Source organism: Geotrypetes seraphini, chromosome 3 (genome assembly GCF_902459505.1).
Source record: "Geotrypetes seraphini chromosome 3, aGeoSer1.1, whole genome shotgun sequence".
NCBI lineage: Eukaryota > Metazoa > Chordata > Amphibia > Gymnophiona > Dermophiidae > Geotrypetes > Geotrypetes seraphini.
In genome coordinates this window covers 109,122,294-109,140,947 of record NC_047086.1, presented here as the reverse complement: position 1 = coordinate 109,140,947, position 18,654 = coordinate 109,122,294, and the positions used below count along the sequence as shown (strand labels likewise).

Genomic DNA, 18,654 nt, shown 5'->3' with positions numbered 1-18,654 from the left:
GTGGGCAGACTAGATGGGCCGTGGTCCTTATCTGCCGTCTATTTCTATGTTTCTATGTTTCTATGACCATAGGAAGGGAGAAAGGCTACTGCTGGACAGCTGGAGCAGGGAAGGGGTACTGCTGGACAGGGAGAGAGACAGAAAGAAAGAAAGAAAGGGGTCAAGGAGAGAGAAAGAAAGACAGACATACAGAAAGAAAGAAAAAAAATACCTAAGTCTACACATCTATTCTAGCTCCCGTTAATGTAACAGCCTAGAAAACTAGTAAATAAATAAATAATAAATGTTCTGCTACAGCTTTTGAAAGAGTAATAAAAAATTGTGGTCTATCTTGATTTGGGGCATTTAAGTTTATAGTCATGTGAGAAAATTAGGATGAAATATTCAGGTCTTTCTTAAGAAATGTTCACATATCGATCTCAAATCTTTTTTTTATTTATCTCTGGAAAAGAAAGTGATGTAATTGCAGGCTACAGAAACTTCCCTTGATTTACTCATTAAACAAAAGATATCCACAAAAATGTGTATTCTAACTGAGGAATAAATTAGGACACCCTAATAGCTAGTATTACCCCATTTGGCTGAAATAACTGCAGTGAAACACTTCTTGTAGCCATCTACCGGTCTCCGACATTGGCCTGAAGAAAGTTTGGCCCACTCCTCAATGCAGAATTCTTTCAGCTGTGAGATGTTTGAGGGGTTTCTTGCTTGTACAGCCCATTTCAAATCATTCCACAGCATCTCAATGGGATTAAGATCAGGGCTTTGACTCGGCCACTCCAGGACTCTCCATTTCGTAGTTTTCAGCCAGTCTGAACTGTTATGTTTTGGTCATTGTCATGTTGCAGGGTCCAGTTCCGTTTTCTTAGATGGTCTCACATGTTCCTCGAGCACCCTCTGATATACAGTAGAATTCATGCTGGATTCTATGATGGTGAGCTGGCCAGGACTTGCTGCAGCAAAGCATCCCCAAACCATGTCACTTCCACTTCCATACTTCACAGTTGTTATGAGGTTCTTTTCCTGGAATGCTGTATTTGGTGTATGCCAAACATGACCTCTTTTATGGTGTACAAATAATTCAATTTTAAACTCATCTGTCCTTAGAACACTATTCCAGAAGTCCTGGTATTTGTCTACTTTCTCTCTGGCAAACTTCAGTCTGGCCTTGATGTTTCTCTTAGAGAGCAAAGGTTTCCTCCTTGCATATCTCCCATGCAAGTTAAATTTGTGCAGTCTCTTTCTGATCATAGAGACATGTACTTTCACATCAACAGTAGCAAGAACCTGCTGTAGGTCTTGTGATGACATTTTAGGATTTTTGGATACTTCTTTTAGTATCTTGTGGTCTACTCTGTGGGTCAACTTGTTTAAACGGCCAGACTTAGGCATGTTGGCAGTTGTTTGGACAGTCCTCCACTTGTACACTATTTTAAAGACTATGTAATGTCTAATGTCAAATTCTTTTGAGATCTTTTTAAATCCCTTACCAGACTTATAAGCTGCTACAATCTTCTCTCTGAAGGCCTCAGACAGCCCGTTTGATCTCACTGTGGTGTTCACTCTCACCGCAGCAGTCATGAGCACACCAAACTAAATGTCTGAGGTTTAAATAGGGCAAACCTCCTTCAAAATGCTGAGTAATGATTTTCTAATCTTGTGCACCTAATGTGATACACCTGTGTATGATTTGAGCCACTTTAAGTGGGGGCATTCAATTGATCTTAATACAATGTTTTTCAACCTTTTTACACCTATGGACCGGCAGAAATGAAAGAATTATTCTGTCCATGGATCGGCAGTTGAAGAACACTGGGCTAAGTCGTGGGCCAGACCCCGCCCCCATAATAGTACTAATTGCACCTTGCACGTCCCATACCTCATCTGGAAGCCTTCCCTCTGATGTCAGAGAGAAGGCTTCCGGTTCAGGCGCAGTATGCCCGTAGGATTCACTGCCCGTGGCTTTGTGCACTGAATCAGTTAGGAAGAGGGAGCTGGCTCGAAGATAACGTCGCATCGATCATACCGTGGATCTGCAGTTGAAGAACACTGTTTTGGGCCTGATGCAAGTGCTGGCACTGTGGACCGGCAGGAAATTTCCGTGGACCGGCACTGATCCATGGACCGGTGGTTGAAGAACACTGATCTAATATAAACATCTTGTCTCCTTTGATTCATTGACTGACAGGATTTTCACCCAACCAGGCTTTACACATCCCTGCGATCAACTCATTCCCTGCCAAAATCCCTCCTTCAAGCACAGTTGAGCAGTATCTTTAAAGGATTATATAGCTCCATTCATTCTGTTTCAGTGGGGACAGAAAATTTTTTACCCTTCCTTTTCTGTGATACATGGCCATGGCTTTCGCTTGTGTACTTTCCATGGTGAGTTTACTTTAAAAATGTATCCTCCTTTCATCTTATGAGACTTGGCACCACTTAACTATCTTTCATCATATCTAGGCCAGGTACTTCTCACTCCCTCTCCTCCCCAATGACTCCTATTTACCAATTCCTCTTACTACTACTGACCTTTCCCATCCCATCCCCTCCCCCAATCCTAAGCCACTTAACCTCCCCCCCACCACACCAGTCACTTTTCAGCTTTACCACCTCACCATCCCTCTTCTCCCCCACCCTTTTCTCAGCCTTACAGCTTCTACACTCTCTCCCTTTCATACAGAAATTCCCACACTACTTATATGCATCTCAATCACGGTGTAACCCCCATACCTCTCCCACACTCACTTGTATTCTCCTACTCCTTCTCTTGCTCTTTTCTGGGGACATCAATCCTAATCCCGGTCCTCCCAATCATCTCTCAGCCTATTCATGGGGATCATACCACAATCTAACCAAATCTTATTTCTGTTCCTCTCCTCTCCTGTTCCTCTCTGCCCTTCTCATGTGCCCTGTGGAATGGATGCTCCGTCTCCAACAAACTTACCTGCATCCACGACCTCTTTATCTCTAGAAAGCTCCACCTGCTAGCACTAACTGAAACCTGGATCTGCCCTGAAGACTTTGCTTCAGCTGCCGCCCTGTGTCTTGGAGGGTACCTTTTCTCACACACACTTCGCCCAGGTGGTCATGGACTCTTACTCTCACCCTCTTGTAAATATCAACCCCTTCTTCTGCCTCAATCTCACTGTTCTCCTTCCTTTGAAGTTCACTCCATCCGTCTATTCACAACATGTATCTCAGAGTAGCATTTATTTACTGACCCCCCCTGATAAATCCTTCTCCTCCTTCCTCACTGAGTTTGACTCCTGGCTCTCCTTCTTTCTTGAACCCTCATCTTCCTCCCTTATCCTCGGCGACTTCAACATCCATGCCGATGACTCTTCTGATTCCTATTCATCAAGGTTTCTTGCTCTAACATCCTCATATGATCTCCAGCTGTGCTCCACCACCCCTACTCACCAGAAAGGCCACTGCCTTGACCTCATCCTCTCCTCCAACTGCTCTATCACTGAATTCTGCACCTCAAATCTTACCATCTCCGACCATCAGCTGTTAACCTTCACAACTCCCCCTATATCCTGGGTAACGGGGAAGCTGGATATAGGGGAGTCCCTAGACATCGTGTACCTGGACTTTAGCAAAGCATTCGATAGCGTACCACACCGCAGGTTACTGAGCAAGATGAGTTCTATAGGATTAGGTAACACATTGATGAAATGGGTTGGGAGCTGGCTTGGAGGTAGGCTCCAAAGGGTGGTGGTGAACGGCACCCCCTCCAAAATGACGGAGGTGATTAGTGGAGTACCACAGGGCTCAGTCTTGGGCCCAATCCTATTCAACATCTTTATAAGAGACTTGACAGAAGGGCTTCGAGGTAAAATAACATTATTCGCCGATGACGCCAAACTGAGTAATGTAGTGGGCAAATGCACAACAGACGAAGATTCAGTGCCCGACAACATGATGCACGACCTACTCCTCTGGAGCGATGGTCTAGGACATGGCAACTCAACTTCAATGCCAAAAAATGCAAAGTTATGCACCTGGGCAGCCAGAATCCATGCAAGTCTTATACCCTTAATGGCGAGATCCTAGCAAAAACGGTAGCAGAACGAGACTTGGGGGTAATCGTCAGTGAGGACATGAAGTCTGCCAATCAAGTGGAGCAGGCTTCGTCCAAGGCAAGACAAATCATGGGCTGCATACGAAGGGGTTTCGTCAGTCGTAAGGCGGAAGTCATTATGCCATTGTATAGATCCATGGTGAGGCCCCACCTGGAATACTGTGTGCAATTCTGGAGGCCGCATTATCGCAAGGATGTGCTGAGACTGGAGTCGGTGCAAAGAATGGCCACCCGGATGGTCTCGGGACTCAAGGATCTACCATACGAAAAACGGCTTGACAAATTACAGCTATACTCGCTCGAGGAGCGCAGAGAGAGGGGGGACATGATCGAGACGTTCAAGTATCTTACGGGCCGCATCGAGGCGGAGGAAGATATCTTCTTTTTCAAGGGTCCCACGACAACAAGAGGGCATCCGTTGAAAATCAGGGGCGGGAAACTACGAGGTGACACCAGGAAATTCTTTTTCACTGAAAGAGTGGTTGATCGCTGGAATAGTCTTCCACTACGGGTGATTGAGGCCAGCAGTGTGCCTGATTTTAAGGCCAAATGGGATCGGCACATGGGATCTATTCACCGGGCAAAGGTAGGGGAGGGACATTAAGGTGGGCAGACTAGATGGGCCGTGGGCCCTTATCTGCCGTCTATTTCTATGTTTCTATGTTTAACTCATCATCCTCCTCCCCAACCCCAACCAATCACTACCCATACATTTAGGAACCTTCTGGCTATTGACCCTGACACGCTCTCTCACTGTCTCATTTCTCCTTTCTACTATAGCGAGGAACTCCAGAGTGACTTGTGTCGGAGAAATGGGCAGAGAAATGGCAGATGAAATTTAATGTGGAAAAGTGCAAAGTAATGCATTTGGGCAGAAAGAACAAGGAACATGATTATAGAATGTCAGGTGCAACTCTGGGTAAGAGTGAACAAGAAAAGGACCTGGGTGTACTGATAGATAGGACCCTGAAACTGTCGGCACAATGCGCGGCAGCGGCAAAGAAAGCAAATAAAATGTTAGGCATGATAAAGAAAGGAAACACGAGTAGATCGGAGAAAGTTATAATGCCGCTTTACAGAGCAATGGTCAGACCACACTTGGAATACTGTGTCCAACATTGGCCTCCCAACTTAAAAAAGGACATAACTGCTGGAGAGGGTGCAGAGATGAGCAACAAAGCTAATAAAAGGTATAGAGAACTTGGAATATGAGGAACGACTTAAGAGACTGGGATTGTTCTCCCTTGAGAAAAGGAGACTGCGAGGGGATATAATCGAGACTTTAAAAATACTGAAAGGAATCTACAAAATAGAGCAGGAAAAAATTATTTACAATGTCCAATGTGACATGGACAAGAGGACATGGACTGAAGCTGAGGGAGGACAAGTCCAGGACAGATATCAGGAAATTCTGCTTCGCGCAGCGGGTTGTGGACGCCTGGAATGCTCTCCCGGAGGAGGTTGTTGCGGAATCCACTGTTCTAGGATTCAAAAGCAAACTAGATAAACATCTCCTTACAAGAGGCATAGAGGAATATGGGTGACTAGAATTACGCCAGGTGTACACCTGGCTGGGCCTCCGTGTGTGCAGATCACCGGACTTGATGGACCGGAGATGGCAGTTATTATGTTCTTATGTTACTATATTAAACAAGTCTAACAATGAAGCTGTCCTCTCCTATAACTCCATTCTCTCATCTTCTTTCGATACCCTTGCCCCTCCCATTTCCCGTCATGTAAGACATGCCAAACCCCAGCCCTGGTTGACCTCCAAAATCCGTTACCTACGCTCCTATGCCTGAGCTGTTGAATGCTTTTGGCTTAAATCCCACACATTTGCTGACTTCATTCATTTCAAATTCATGCTGATGTCCTTCCAATCTACCCTCTCACTTGCTAAACAGGACTACTACAACTGTTTAACTAACTCTCTTAGTGCCAACCCTCGTCGTCTCTTTGCCACACTCAACTCTCTACTCAAAGTAACTCCACCTTCTATCCCCTCTTCATTCTCCCCCCCAGACAATGGCAGAGTTCTTCCACGACAAGATTCACAAGATCCATCTTGAATTCTCAACAATGTCACCTCATCCACCACCCCTTTCAACTGTCCACTTTGTCAACCTCCCTTCAACAACCCCTACAACCCTTTCTTCCTTTTCTGAAACCCACTACCTGTTCCTCTGATCCGATTCCTACCATCTCTCCTACTGTAATCGCTTCCATCTGTCACATCCTCAACCTTTCGCTCTCCACTGCTTACAGTTCTTGATGTCTTCAAACATGCTGTAGTTACACCCCTCTTCAAAAAGCCCTTACTAGACCCCACATCCCCCTCCAACTACCGCCCTATCTCCCTCCTCCCTTTCCTATCCAAACTACTTGAACGAGCTGTTCACCATCGTTGCCTGGCCTTCCTTTCCTCTCATAATATTCTTGACCCGCTTCAATCGGGCTTTCACCCTCTCCACTCTACAGAAACTGCCCTAGCTAAAGTCTCTAACAACGTATTCCTGGCCAAATCCAATGGACTCTACTCTATCCTCATTCTTCTCGGTCTGTCTGTCGGCCTTCGACACTGTTGATCACCACCTCCTTCTCGACATGTCCTCACTGGGATTCCAGGGTTCTGTTCTCTCCTGGTTTTCTTCCTGTCTCTCTCATCGTACTTTCAGCGTGTGTTACAGTGGATCCTCCTCTACTGCCATCCCACTGACTATTGGCGTACCCCAAGGCTCTGTCCTGGGCCCTCTCCTCTTTTCCATATATTCCTGCTCTCATGGTACACTAATCTCCTCTCATGGATTTCAATATCACCTCTATACTGATGACTCCCAGATCTACCTCTCCACATCAGATATCTCGACAGGAGTTAAGGCCTGAATCTCAGCTTGCCTGTCCAACATTGTCGCTTGGATGTCCTACTGCCATCTCAAAATGAATATGGCTAAAACTGAACACCTAAACTCACCTCCTCCCTCTCACCATTCTCTGTTTCTGTGGATAACACTATCCTCCTCCCTGTCTCGTCAGCTCGCAACCTTGGGGTGATCTTTGTCTCCTCTCTCTCCTTCTCTGTTCAGATCCAACAAACCGCCAAAACCTGTCGCTTCCTCCTCTATAATATTACCAAAATCCATCCTCTCCTCTCTGAACACACTACCAAAACCCTTAGCCACACTCTCATCACCTTGTTCTTAGACTACTGCAACGTACTTCTCTCAGGCCTCCAGTGCACCCATCTCTCACCTCTTCAATCCGTTCAAAATTCTGCTGCATGACTCATATTCTATGAGATTCCAATCTGTGAGAGCCACAGTGCCCCTCTCCTCAAGTCACTTTATTAGCTCCCCATCCATTTCCAAATGCAGTTCAAACTCCTCTTGCCAACTTACAAATGCATTCACTCTGAAGCCCTGCAATATCTCTCTTCACTTATTTCCCCCTATGCTCCTCACCGTGAACTCCGTTTATCAAGCAAGCCCCTCTTATCTGTACCCTTCTCTTCCACTGCCAACTCCAGACTCCGTCCCTTTCTGGCAGCACCATATGCCTGAAACAGGCTGCCTGAATCAATACATCATGTTCCATCCCTAGCAATATTCAAATCCAAGTTAAAAGCTCACTGTTTTGAAACTGTTTTCAACTCTTAACTCCCACTCACTGCTTTCAGATACCTATACCCACTGTTTAATTTCCTAATAATCTCCCCAACTCTGAGTTGTCCTGTCTATCTAATTAGGCTGTTAGCTCTTCTGAGCAGGTACTGTCTATTGTATATTAAATGAACAGTGCTGTGTACGCTTTCAGCACTATAGAAATGATAAATAGTAGTAGGATATGTGGGGGTGTCCTAATTTATTCCTCAGCTAGAATACACATTTTTGTGGATAACTTTTGTTTCATGTATAAATTAAGGAAAATTTTATGTTGTTTACCTGCAATTACATCACTTTCTTTTCCAGAGATAAATAATAAAAAGATTTGGCATTGATATGTGAACATTTCTTAAGAAAGAACTGAATATTTCATGGGGTGTCCTAATTTTTTCACATGACTGTATGGCATTCAGTCAATGTTTATACTCCTTCCTGAATTGTTATATTATCTGCACTCTTGGATCTATGTTTTTGATGCTGTCTAAAAATACCAAAGAAGGGAAAAAGGTAAAACTAGAGAGCATGAATTGAGGTTGAGGGGTGGTAGGCTTGGGAGTAATGTTAGGAAATTCTTTTTCATAGAGAGGGTGGTGGATGCCTGAAATGCCCTCCTGAGGGAGATGAAAATGGTGATGGAATATAGAAGATCTCTAATTAGATAATGAATGGTATAAAATGAAGAACTAAAGTCTGTGTCCCATATTTGGCAGTTCGGTTTAAGATGGGCTTGGGAGGGCTTCAACATAAACTCCAGTAATTTGGAACATGGGAATAGTGCTGGGCAGACTTTTACGGTCTGTATCCTGCAAATGACAAGATGGTTTAGATAGCCTGGAGTGAGCTTTGATGACAATTCCAGTAGTTGGAACCTATGGACACTACTGGGCAGACTTTACAGTCTATGGCTCAGAAATGTCAACGAAAAAAAGACAATTTAATCATGAATTTGTAATGTGTGCGACTATTGGGCAGACTGTATAGACCGTATAGGTCTTTATCTGTTGTCATTTTCTGTGTTACTATATAGTATGTTCACATCTCTCACAATTCCAGTACTAATGAGTCATTTTCCCCAGATAAGCACATAAGCGTTGCCTCTGCCGGGTCAGACCAGGGGTCCATCGCGCCCAGCAGTCTGCTCCCGCGGCGGCACCCCAGGTCCGTGACCTGTAATTGGTCCTTACCTAAATTATTCATCCCCTATTCATTTAGTACCTGTACCTATACCCTTCAATCCCCTTCTCCTTCAGGAAGTCATCCAATCCTTTTTTGAAGTCCAATATTGTACTCTGCCCTATCACCTCCTCTGGGAGCGCATTCCAGGTGTCCACTATCCTCTGAGTGAAGAAGAACTTCCTAGCGTTCGTTTTGAATCTGTCTGCTTTCAATTTTTCTGAATGCCCTCTTGTTTTTGTTGGCCCGGTTAGCCTGAAGAATCTGTTCTTCTCCACCTTCTCTATGCCTTTCATGATTTTATAAGTCTCTATCTGTCCCCTCTAAGTCTCCGTTTCTCCAGGGTAAAGAGCCCCAGATTCTCCAACCTTTCAGCATACGAAAGGTTTTCCATGCCCTTTATCATCCTTGTCGCTCTTCTCTGGACCCTCTCGAGAATCGCCATATCCTTCTTGAGGTACGGCGACCAGTACTGGACACAGCACTCCAGATGTTGGCGAACCATCGCTCGATACAATGGTAGAATAACCTCCTTAGTTTTGGTAGTGATACCCTTTTTGATTATGCCCAACATTCTGTTCGCTTTCTTTGAGGCTGCTGCATATTGCGCCGCTGGCTTCATTGTTCTATCCGCCAATACCCCCAAGTCTTTTTCTAGGCTGCCTTCCCCCAGTACCCTCCCTCCCATTGTATAGCTGTATATTGGGTTCCCCTTCCCCACATGCAAGACCTTACATTTTTCTACATTGAAGCTCATCTGCCATCTCTTTGCCCGCTCACTCAGTCTGTTCAGGTCTCCTTGTAATTCTTTACAATCCTCAACAGTTCTGACTCTACTGGAGAGTTTTGTGTCATCCGCAAATTTTATAACTTCGCACTTTGTCCCTGTTTCCAGGTCGTTTATGAATATATTGAACAGCTGTGGTCCCAACACTGACCCCTGTAGCCTTACCCATGATTTAGCCTGACTGTTAGATTTTAACATGCTCTTTTTTTGAAATGCATTGTATATATTGGCCTGCTGTTTAATGAATTTTCTTTTTCTTTTCAGAAAGATACGTGCAGTGATGCTAGTTTAAGTGATAGTCCTTTGACTCCGCAAGCCAAACGCACCTGCAAACATGGTGAGCCTGTTTGCAATGACAGTTCAAAATCTCGCCATTCTGGGCTGCGAGAGGACTGGAGCATTTCTACTAGGCGGTCTAGGTAAGGCTTATTCATTCTTTGTCCACAAATGTCCACAAAAGCATATGCAGGTCTGCGTTCTGCACAGTTGTATTACATGCATTCTCTGAGAACAAGCAGGATGATAATCTCCATATTGATGGGTGATGTCATCCAATGAAGTCCTATTTGGGAACCACAACTTTTACAAGGTGTGGCAAAAAAAAAAAATGACTAACTCCCTAGAAGATTTTGCTGTTTTCTCAGCAACCACTTGGAATTTTACAGCTTTATTTGCTGTGCTGAGTGGAATGAGGTTATCTTTTTTTTTTTTTTAATTCTATATTTCAAATACAGTCAAGTACAACAAAAAAAAGGTACAACAAAGCAATGCATATAGCATAATCTCCACCAATACCCGAACAATACAAACAACTTATGAACAGTGTTTATAATTTATCATAAGCCCTCCAATGAACTTCCCCCTCAATATCCCCTCCTCCAAACCCAAAAGAACCCTTCGCACTCCCCCCTCCCCTGTGGCAAAGTTTGACTTTTTAGTGTGACCACCTAGCAATTTTTGTGCATTCAAAAATGTGTGTACTGTTAAACTACCATTATGAAAAAAAAAGTACCAGCTTACATCTAATGACATCACAGTGACATGGACTTTTGTCTGGGGAGCAATGTTGGAGGCCTATATCAGAAGTGCCACCCAAAGCTTCAGTCGCCAAATTCAAGGAAGCACTGCAGATGAGGTGGAACAGCCTTCCATAGGGATCAATTGACAGGGCTGAAGGCCTGGGTTAAAACCGGGGTGGACACTTTGAGCGTTCACAGTGCCTGCTAAATTCTGACACATTGTTAATTATATCACTTTTTTGATGTTGTTTTACTGTGTTTAGCTCAAATATTTTTAATGTACAAAAATCGCTAGGTAATTACACTAAAATGCCAATAACATCAATGTTGTTTAATAGTAATATGTATGATGCCTAAATAAGTGTAAAAAGCTGAAGAAAGAGCTGATTGGATGGGAAAACATTAGGGAAGTGGAAAAACAGTAGTCCAAGTTGAAAGGTGTAATAAAAAGAGCTATTGTCTTTATGTGTAGAAAATAAATAAAAATAAGAGAAAAAGGAAACCGATATGGTTCCCAAAACGAGTGGCAGAAAAAATAAAGGCAAAAGAATTGGCATGTGTGAAATATAAGAAAACTCAAGAAGAGGAGTACAGAAAGGAATATCACATGAAACTGAAAGAAGTCAAGAGAGATATATGTCTGACAGAAGAGCAAATGGCTATAAATATAAGAAAGGGAGACAAAACATTTTTCAGGTATGTTACTGAAAAGAGGAAAACAAAAAAATGGAATTATGAGACTGAAAGAAGGTACGAATTGCTATGTGGAGAGTGATGAGGAAAAAGCAAATTGTGCTAAACAAATACTTCTGTTCGTTGTTCACAGAAGAAAAACATGGAGAAGGACCACGATTGGTCAACAGAGTTACACCTGAGAATAGAATGGATACTGCACTGTTCATGGAAGAAAGTGTTTATGAACAACTTGAAAAATTGAAGGTGGACAAAGCTATGGGATTGGACAGGATCCATACCAAGATATTGAGGGAGCTCCATGAGGTTCTGGCGGGTCCTCTTAAATATTTGTTCAGTAGATCTTTAGAAACTGGAGAGGTTCTGCGGGACTGGAGAAGAGTGGATGTGGTATCTCTTCACAAAGGTGGTTGCAGAGATGAAGCGGGAAATTACAGACTGGTAAACCTCACTTCGGTTATTGGAAAAATAATGGAAACGTTGCTGAAGGAAAGGATAGTGAAATTCTTAAAATCTAATGGATTACAAGATCCAAGGCAACATTAATTTACTAAAAGTAAATCGTGCCAAACGAATCTGATTGAATTCTTTGACTGTGTGACCAGAGAATTGGATCAAGGACGTACTTAGATTTCAGCAAAGCCTTTGACACGGTTACTCATAGGAGGCTCTTAAACTCTGTGGGCTGAAGTTAAGGCCCAAAGTCATGAACTGGATTAAAAGCTGGTTGACAGACAGACGCCAGAGGGTGGTGGTTAATGGAATTCGCTCGGAGGAGGGAAAGGTGACTAGTGGAATGCCTCATGTTGTTTATCGCCTGGACTTGGTCTCTCAGCTGCTGTAATAATTCAGCATGATGAGACTGCTGTGCTTGATCTACTTTCCATAAGTCCAACTGTGCCATTAGCAATTCCTGGAACATCTTTCAACTGGTGCCTCTCTGCCTCCAGTCTGGCCATGAGTTTAGATGCCTCCATCTGGAAGGAAAACAGAAAAAAAAATAGAAGTGTAACTCTTTCATCAATATATCTCACCCCTCAGGCCTGCTCCCCTTACTCAGTGTGTCCACACTAGTCCTCCCTTTACCTCGGGGTCTGATGTGTCTTGGCCTTGGGATCTAGGGTTTCCCCAGCCACTTGATCATCCTTGACCTTAGGAACACCTCTGCTCTGGTACCATGATCACTCTCAGCCACTCTTTCCACACTGGGTTCACTTCTGCGTGCTCCACACTCGCCTCTGGGGTCTCGAACCATGCCTTCCAGGTTTTCCAATCAACTGGACTTCCTCTAATTTATTTCTCAATATTGTAATCCAACAAGCGTGTTACTCACAGTTTGCACATCACTTAGAAAAAAAAAAAAAAAAATCACTCAAGATATTGTCAAGCTCCAACTATGCCCAGTCTCTCTTTAAAGCAATCCAAAAACTCCAAACAAATTTTCAAGCACAGACCTTTGGTCCACAAGCTCTGCTCAGTTCAAGCAGCATCAAAAGAACTCAGTTCATGTACCCCTTTCAGCATTTCCACACACAAAAAAGGGACAAAGCAAAAAAAAAAAAAAAAAAAAATCAAATTCTTAAAAAAAATCCTGTTGTTATTCTTCCACCAGCCTGTGGTTGGCGCTCTATCCTATTTCTAACACCACTTACTTGTGGCTGGGCAGGCACATGCTAGCTGTGCAAGGCTTCACCCGGACCACAAATGTATTGTTTAGCGCTGTTGGAATGCCAGCGGAAATTAAGCCAGGATCTTATAGTGTTTCAAAAAGAAGTCTGAGTTTCATTACACAAAAAAAAGAACATACATTTTCTGTAATATCCCTTCATATGCTATTACCTGGTTTACAGTGTTGGTTAACTACGTCCTTACTAGTGGTATATGGGACAAATTATACTCGACCCATTGTTAAAAAATTCTGAATTAGATCCAACAGTAGCTCTTAATTATCGTCCTGTTGCAAACATACCGTTGTTAACAAAGATTTTAGAATCTATTGTCTCAAGACAATTATCAGAATATCTGGATTAATTTTCTATACTACTTCCATTTCAATATGGATTTCACCCAAATTATAGTACCGAAACCCTTCTCATTTCATTGGTTGCGAAGGTTCAACATTTTTTGGTCCATGGCCGTTGTGCTGTCTTGCTGCAGTTTGATCTTTCGGCAGCTTTTGATGTCGTGGATCATGATATTCTTATACAACTTGTGATTGATATTGGATTAGATCAAGGAGTCTTGAACTGGTTCAGTGGTTTTTTGAAATTACGATTGTATCAAGATCACACTGAGAATACATTTTCTACACCTTGGTGTCCTGTTTGCGGAGTTCCCCAGGGCTCTCCATTGTCACCCATATTATTTAATATATATAAGACGACACTGAAATATTTGAAATTATTTATCTCGGAATCAATTTTTACGTACACGGACGATATTTTTATCCTACTTGAAGTGGATCTATCATTGTCGAATTTAACAGTATTTCAAGACTTCAAGACTGAACCTCCTTTGTGTGTATGAAGTTAAATGCCACTAAAACCAAAATGTTATGGTTTGGTCCTATTACACACAATCTACCTCCTTCCATAAGATTAAGTTTGGGTGATTCTTTAAAGATTGAATATTCATCTAGAATCCTGGGAGTTGTTTTAGGTTCCACTCTTTCTATGACAAACCAAATTAATAACATATCTAAAAAATGTTTTTTTTAGTTTACGGATGCTAAGGAAAGTTCGCTGTCTTTTCCATCAACATCATTTTACTATATTGGTTCAGGCTATAATATTGGCTTATCTGGACTATGCCAATTCCCTTTACATCAGTTTAAGTAAATGTAACTTGAAGAGATTACAACTTATTCAGAACATGGCTGCCAAAATAATTTATGGTAAAAATAAATATGATCATATTACTCCATTGTTGAGGGCATTGCACTGGCTTCTGATATATTGGAGGGTTCAGTTTAAATGTGCGAATGTGATTTTTAAGAGTTTATATGGATTTTTTCCCCCACTATTTCCTCTTTCTTTTAATTCTTATCATCTTCAGTCTACGAGGAATATACATAAATTTAAATTAATATTCCCTTCCATTAAAGCAGGGGTGTCAAAGTCCCTCCTCGAGGGTCGGAATCCAGTCGGGTTTTCTGGATTTCCCCAATGAATATGCATTGAAAGCAGTGCATGCAAATAGATCTCATGCAGATTCATTGGGGAAATCCTGAAAACCCAACTGGATTCTGGCCCTCGAGGACCGACTTTGACACCTGTGCATTAAAGGAATTCAAACTTTAGGTAGGCTTTCACGTTCTTTAGCATTTACTATGGTGAAAATCTGGAATGATCTTCCTTCAGTTATTAGAACTCTTTCTTTGCTGACCTGCTTTAGAAAAACCTTGAAAGCGTATCTGTTTACAAAATATCTTACTGATAACTGATAGAACTCCCTAGTCAACAACTGTATTTTGACATTCACTGACTCTTCCTTTTCTATTGTTGTTCATCAATGTTCCTAAGATTACGTTTTGTTAACCGGTTCAAGTCCCTCTGGGTATGACCCGGTATATAAGGTTAAAGATTAGATTAGATTATGTTGTGTATATCCTCTTCGGTAAATACAGACACAAAAAATGTGTTCAGTTTGTCAGCGATGGCTTTATCCTCTTTTAGCACTCCCTTTATTCCATGGTCATCCAGTGGCCCCACCGCTTCCTTCGCAGGTCGTTTCCCCTTAATATATCGAAAGAACGGCTTGAAGTTTTTTGCCTCCTTTGCTATTTTTTCCTCGTAGTCTTTTTTGGCCCCTCTTACCGCCTTATGGCATCTGCATTGATGTTGTTTGTGCTTTTTCCAGTTTTTGTCCTTTTTGACCTTTTCCATTCCTTAAACGAAGTCTTCTTGTCTCCGATTGCTTCCTTAACCTCTACAGTGAGCCACACCGGTTCCTTGTTCTTTTCCTCTTGGATCCCTTTTTTGGTTACACGGTATATAGAGATTTTGCGCCTTGGTGACTGTGTCCTTAAAAAGGGATCATACTTGCTCTTGTGTTTTTACAGTGCTTATCCTCTTCTTAATCTTCTTCCCCACCATGAGTTTCATCCCTTCGTAATTCCCTTCTTTGAAGTTCAGTGTCGTGGCCATCGTTCTGGATCGATGTTTTGCCCCTGTGTCCAGGTTGAAGTGGATCATATTGTGATCATTGCTTCCCAGCATCCCTTCTACTTCTACACCTTGCATCGGTCCTCGTAGTCCCTTTAGAATTAAGTCCAGAATTGCATTTCCTCTTATTTTCCTTGACAAGTTGTTCTAGGAAGCAATCGCCTACAGAACTTGGTCTCCCTACTGCAGCCGGAGGTGCCTAGGTTCCAGTCTATCCCCGGATAATTGAAGTTGCCCATGATAACTGCGTTGCCTCCCTTGGCAGTTGGATTTAATCTTGTTATTTCTCCATCAGTTTCTTCAGACTGCCCTGGGGGTTGGTAGTAGATGCTGATCTTCGTTTCCGTTCCATTTGTTCCTGGAATTTTGGCCCATAGAGACTCTACCTTATTTTTAGTTCCTGGTGTGTTCTCTCTGGTAGACTCAATTCCTCCTTTGATGTATAGGGCAATACCCCCACCTTTTTGACCTACTCTGTCTCTGCGGTATAGCTTGTAGCACAGTAGCACAGTGTCCCAGATGTTTTCCTCGTTCCACCATGTTTCCGTGATGCCAATGATGTTAAGCTAATCTTTTTGTGCCATAGCTTCCAATTCCTTGCGTTCGTCTACATACACTTGAGTTTGCGGCCTGTTCCTTTCTTTCATTTCCTTCCCTCTTGCTTCCAAGGCTTCGTTTACCGTTTGGATTTGTATGCAACTTATTCTTTTTCTACATTGCCTGCGGTAAACAGCCCCTTATCTTGGTTGCTGCACATTCAACTAGAAGCATAGTTGATTCCTGGGTGGAGTCCCGGGCTGTCGTGCCTGATGAAATCTGAAGAGCATCTACCTGGTCTATTCTCCACACTTTGACGAGGTTCTACATAGTGGATGTGGTGGCTCGAGAAGATGCCACTTTTGGGTCTTCAGTACTGCGGCAGGTTCATCTGTCCCTCCCTAGATGTCTGGCACTGCTTTGGTACGTCAGCTTCAGTGCATAATCCTATGTCTTTGAATCAGAATGGAAGATTAGGTTCTTACCTTGTTAATGTTCTTTCTAAGACATAGGACTCTATTCGTCCTACCCTATGCAGATTTTCGCTTTTCCTGATTTCTGCCTCAGACATAGCCAATGTCTGTCACTGGACTTCTTCTCCTGTCCTTAACATTCAGAAGTAATAAAATACAGGTGCCTGAAGACACCTGTTCCCTTTACCCTTTGGGATTTTATGGGTTTTCCTAGTTGCACTTAGTTGGTTCCTAGCTACTTGTATGCTTCATTAATTGTTCATTGTTAATCATTGTTCTTTTGTCATAAGTTACAGAGCAGAACAGAATATGGTTTGTCCTCTTGCCCCTCTTTCTCTTTTCTTCTGTTTCAGTGGAGTTCGATTGCTTTGGTACTAACTGAAGTGGGAGCTGTTCTATTGTGCTAAAAGGGAGGAGTTGAAAGCTTTGAGTGACACCCTTCTGCAAAGTTTGCAATTAAGCTAAAGGAACAGCTTCTGTACAGAATTCTGTGTCTTATAACTGAAAGAACAAGGTAAGAACCTAATCGGCCAATTTATGGACTATATGGTTTATTAAAGGGTATCACAGTTGCCATAATATCTTAGGTTCAAACAATTTTTTATTGATGCAAACAACAACAAATACAATGCTAAGGCACCCCAAGGTGCTCAGTACAAACAAATATGCATCATATATAATAGTATAACAATCATGGACAAAAGAAAAGGAACATCAACCAAACTCCCCCCCCCCCCCCCCAGCCCACTCTACTGCAGGCGAGCGAGGGTAAGGAGAGCAGAAAGGCACTTCGAGGCCCTGGACTCTTATGAGCCCTGAAAATGCCACACCATCCCTCCCCCCACTGAATCCCCCTTACCTTGTCCGTGTCTAAGTTCCAGAACCTTCCCAAAACCCTCCCCCCCAATGGTACTCCCCACCCCTCCCCATCAGTATGCCATAATATCTTAGAACTCAAGCTACAAATGTAGCAGTTCAACTGATTGCTATTCAATAATTTGTTTACAATTAAATGAGTTGCTAGGAGTTGTATTTTTGAAAGCTAATATTTATTTTTTAGGCTAAATCCTCAATCTGGAACATCATTGCCAAATGGACATGCTAGTTTATGTAAGTATATTGAGTTTATGTCTATTACTTATACAGTATGGGGTTCATAAATTAAAAAAAAAAAAAAGTCTAAAAAGTGGCCTAAATGGGTACTTGGACCCATAATCAGAGCTTGTTTTAGACGTATCTAAAACCAGCTTAGGCCTTTCCCCTGCTTCTAAACGCACAGAGAGAAAAGAAGCGTTTTTAGAGGTGGGGAAAGGGCGGGAGGTGGGCCGACCTAGGCGTACAACAGGTATAACCAAAGATTTTGACAGGTTGCCTAGTCGGCACTTATACGTTTTAACTTAGACCAAGTCAAAACAGGTATAAGTGCTGAAAAAGGGACCGCTGAGCTGATCGCTGCAGCTCAGCGGCCCCAGCAACCTGCCTATTGCCCACAGGAGGGTCCTAAGCCTACTGGGCCTATTCCGGTTAGCCCAGGCGTCGGCACCCATCCGTCTGACCAACGATTTAAAGGTGGGGGATTTGGGGTCGGGGGGGGGGTTCGTATTTTAGTGGGGGTAGGGGGTGTCACCGGGCCAGGAGGGTTTGGGCTCCCTCCTGGCCCCAGTCGTGTCGGGCGGATGGGGGGTCACGGTGCTGCTGGGCCAAGAGGGCTTGGGCTCCCTCCTGGCCCCATCGGAATCGGCCGGTGGGGGGGTGAGGGTGCCATCAGGCAGGAGGGCTTGGGCTCCCTCCTGCCCGGATCGTTGTAGGGGGGGGGGAAGGAGATTCTGTAACCAGTGTTGTTTTTGACAGACACCGGTTACAGAATCCAGCTTTTAGGCAAAGGACTGGCTTCTCCTTCGCCTAAAAGCTCTTGTTTTGGGCGTTTGGGAGTTAGGCTTTTTTTAGGTTGATTATATGGTGTTAATGTAGATGTAGTGGTGGCCTGGGCGTTTAAACAGCTGAACGTAGAGGCAGGCCATTATCAAAAAAAACCTCCTTTTGGATGTTTTTTTTAAAATAAT

At 43.1% G+C, this 18,654-nt stretch overlaps 1 protein-coding gene across 3 annotated transcripts in view; it reads left to right on the top strand.

Moving 5' to 3' along the window:
- ATAD2B (ATPase family AAA domain containing 2B) overlaps window positions 1-18,654 on the top strand; it is a 528,611-nt gene that overhangs the window by 19,550 nt on the left and 490,407 nt on the right. For all 3 annotated transcript variants that reach the window (XM_033936345.1, XM_033936343.1, XM_033936342.1), the window contains exons 2-3: window positions 9,971-10,125; window positions 17,652-17,701. In XM_033936345.1, coding sequence (XP_033792236.1) covers window positions 9,971-10,125; window positions 17,652-17,701 — 205 coding nt within the window. The remainder of the gene's footprint in view (window positions 1-9,970; window positions 10,126-17,651; window positions 17,702-18,654) is intronic.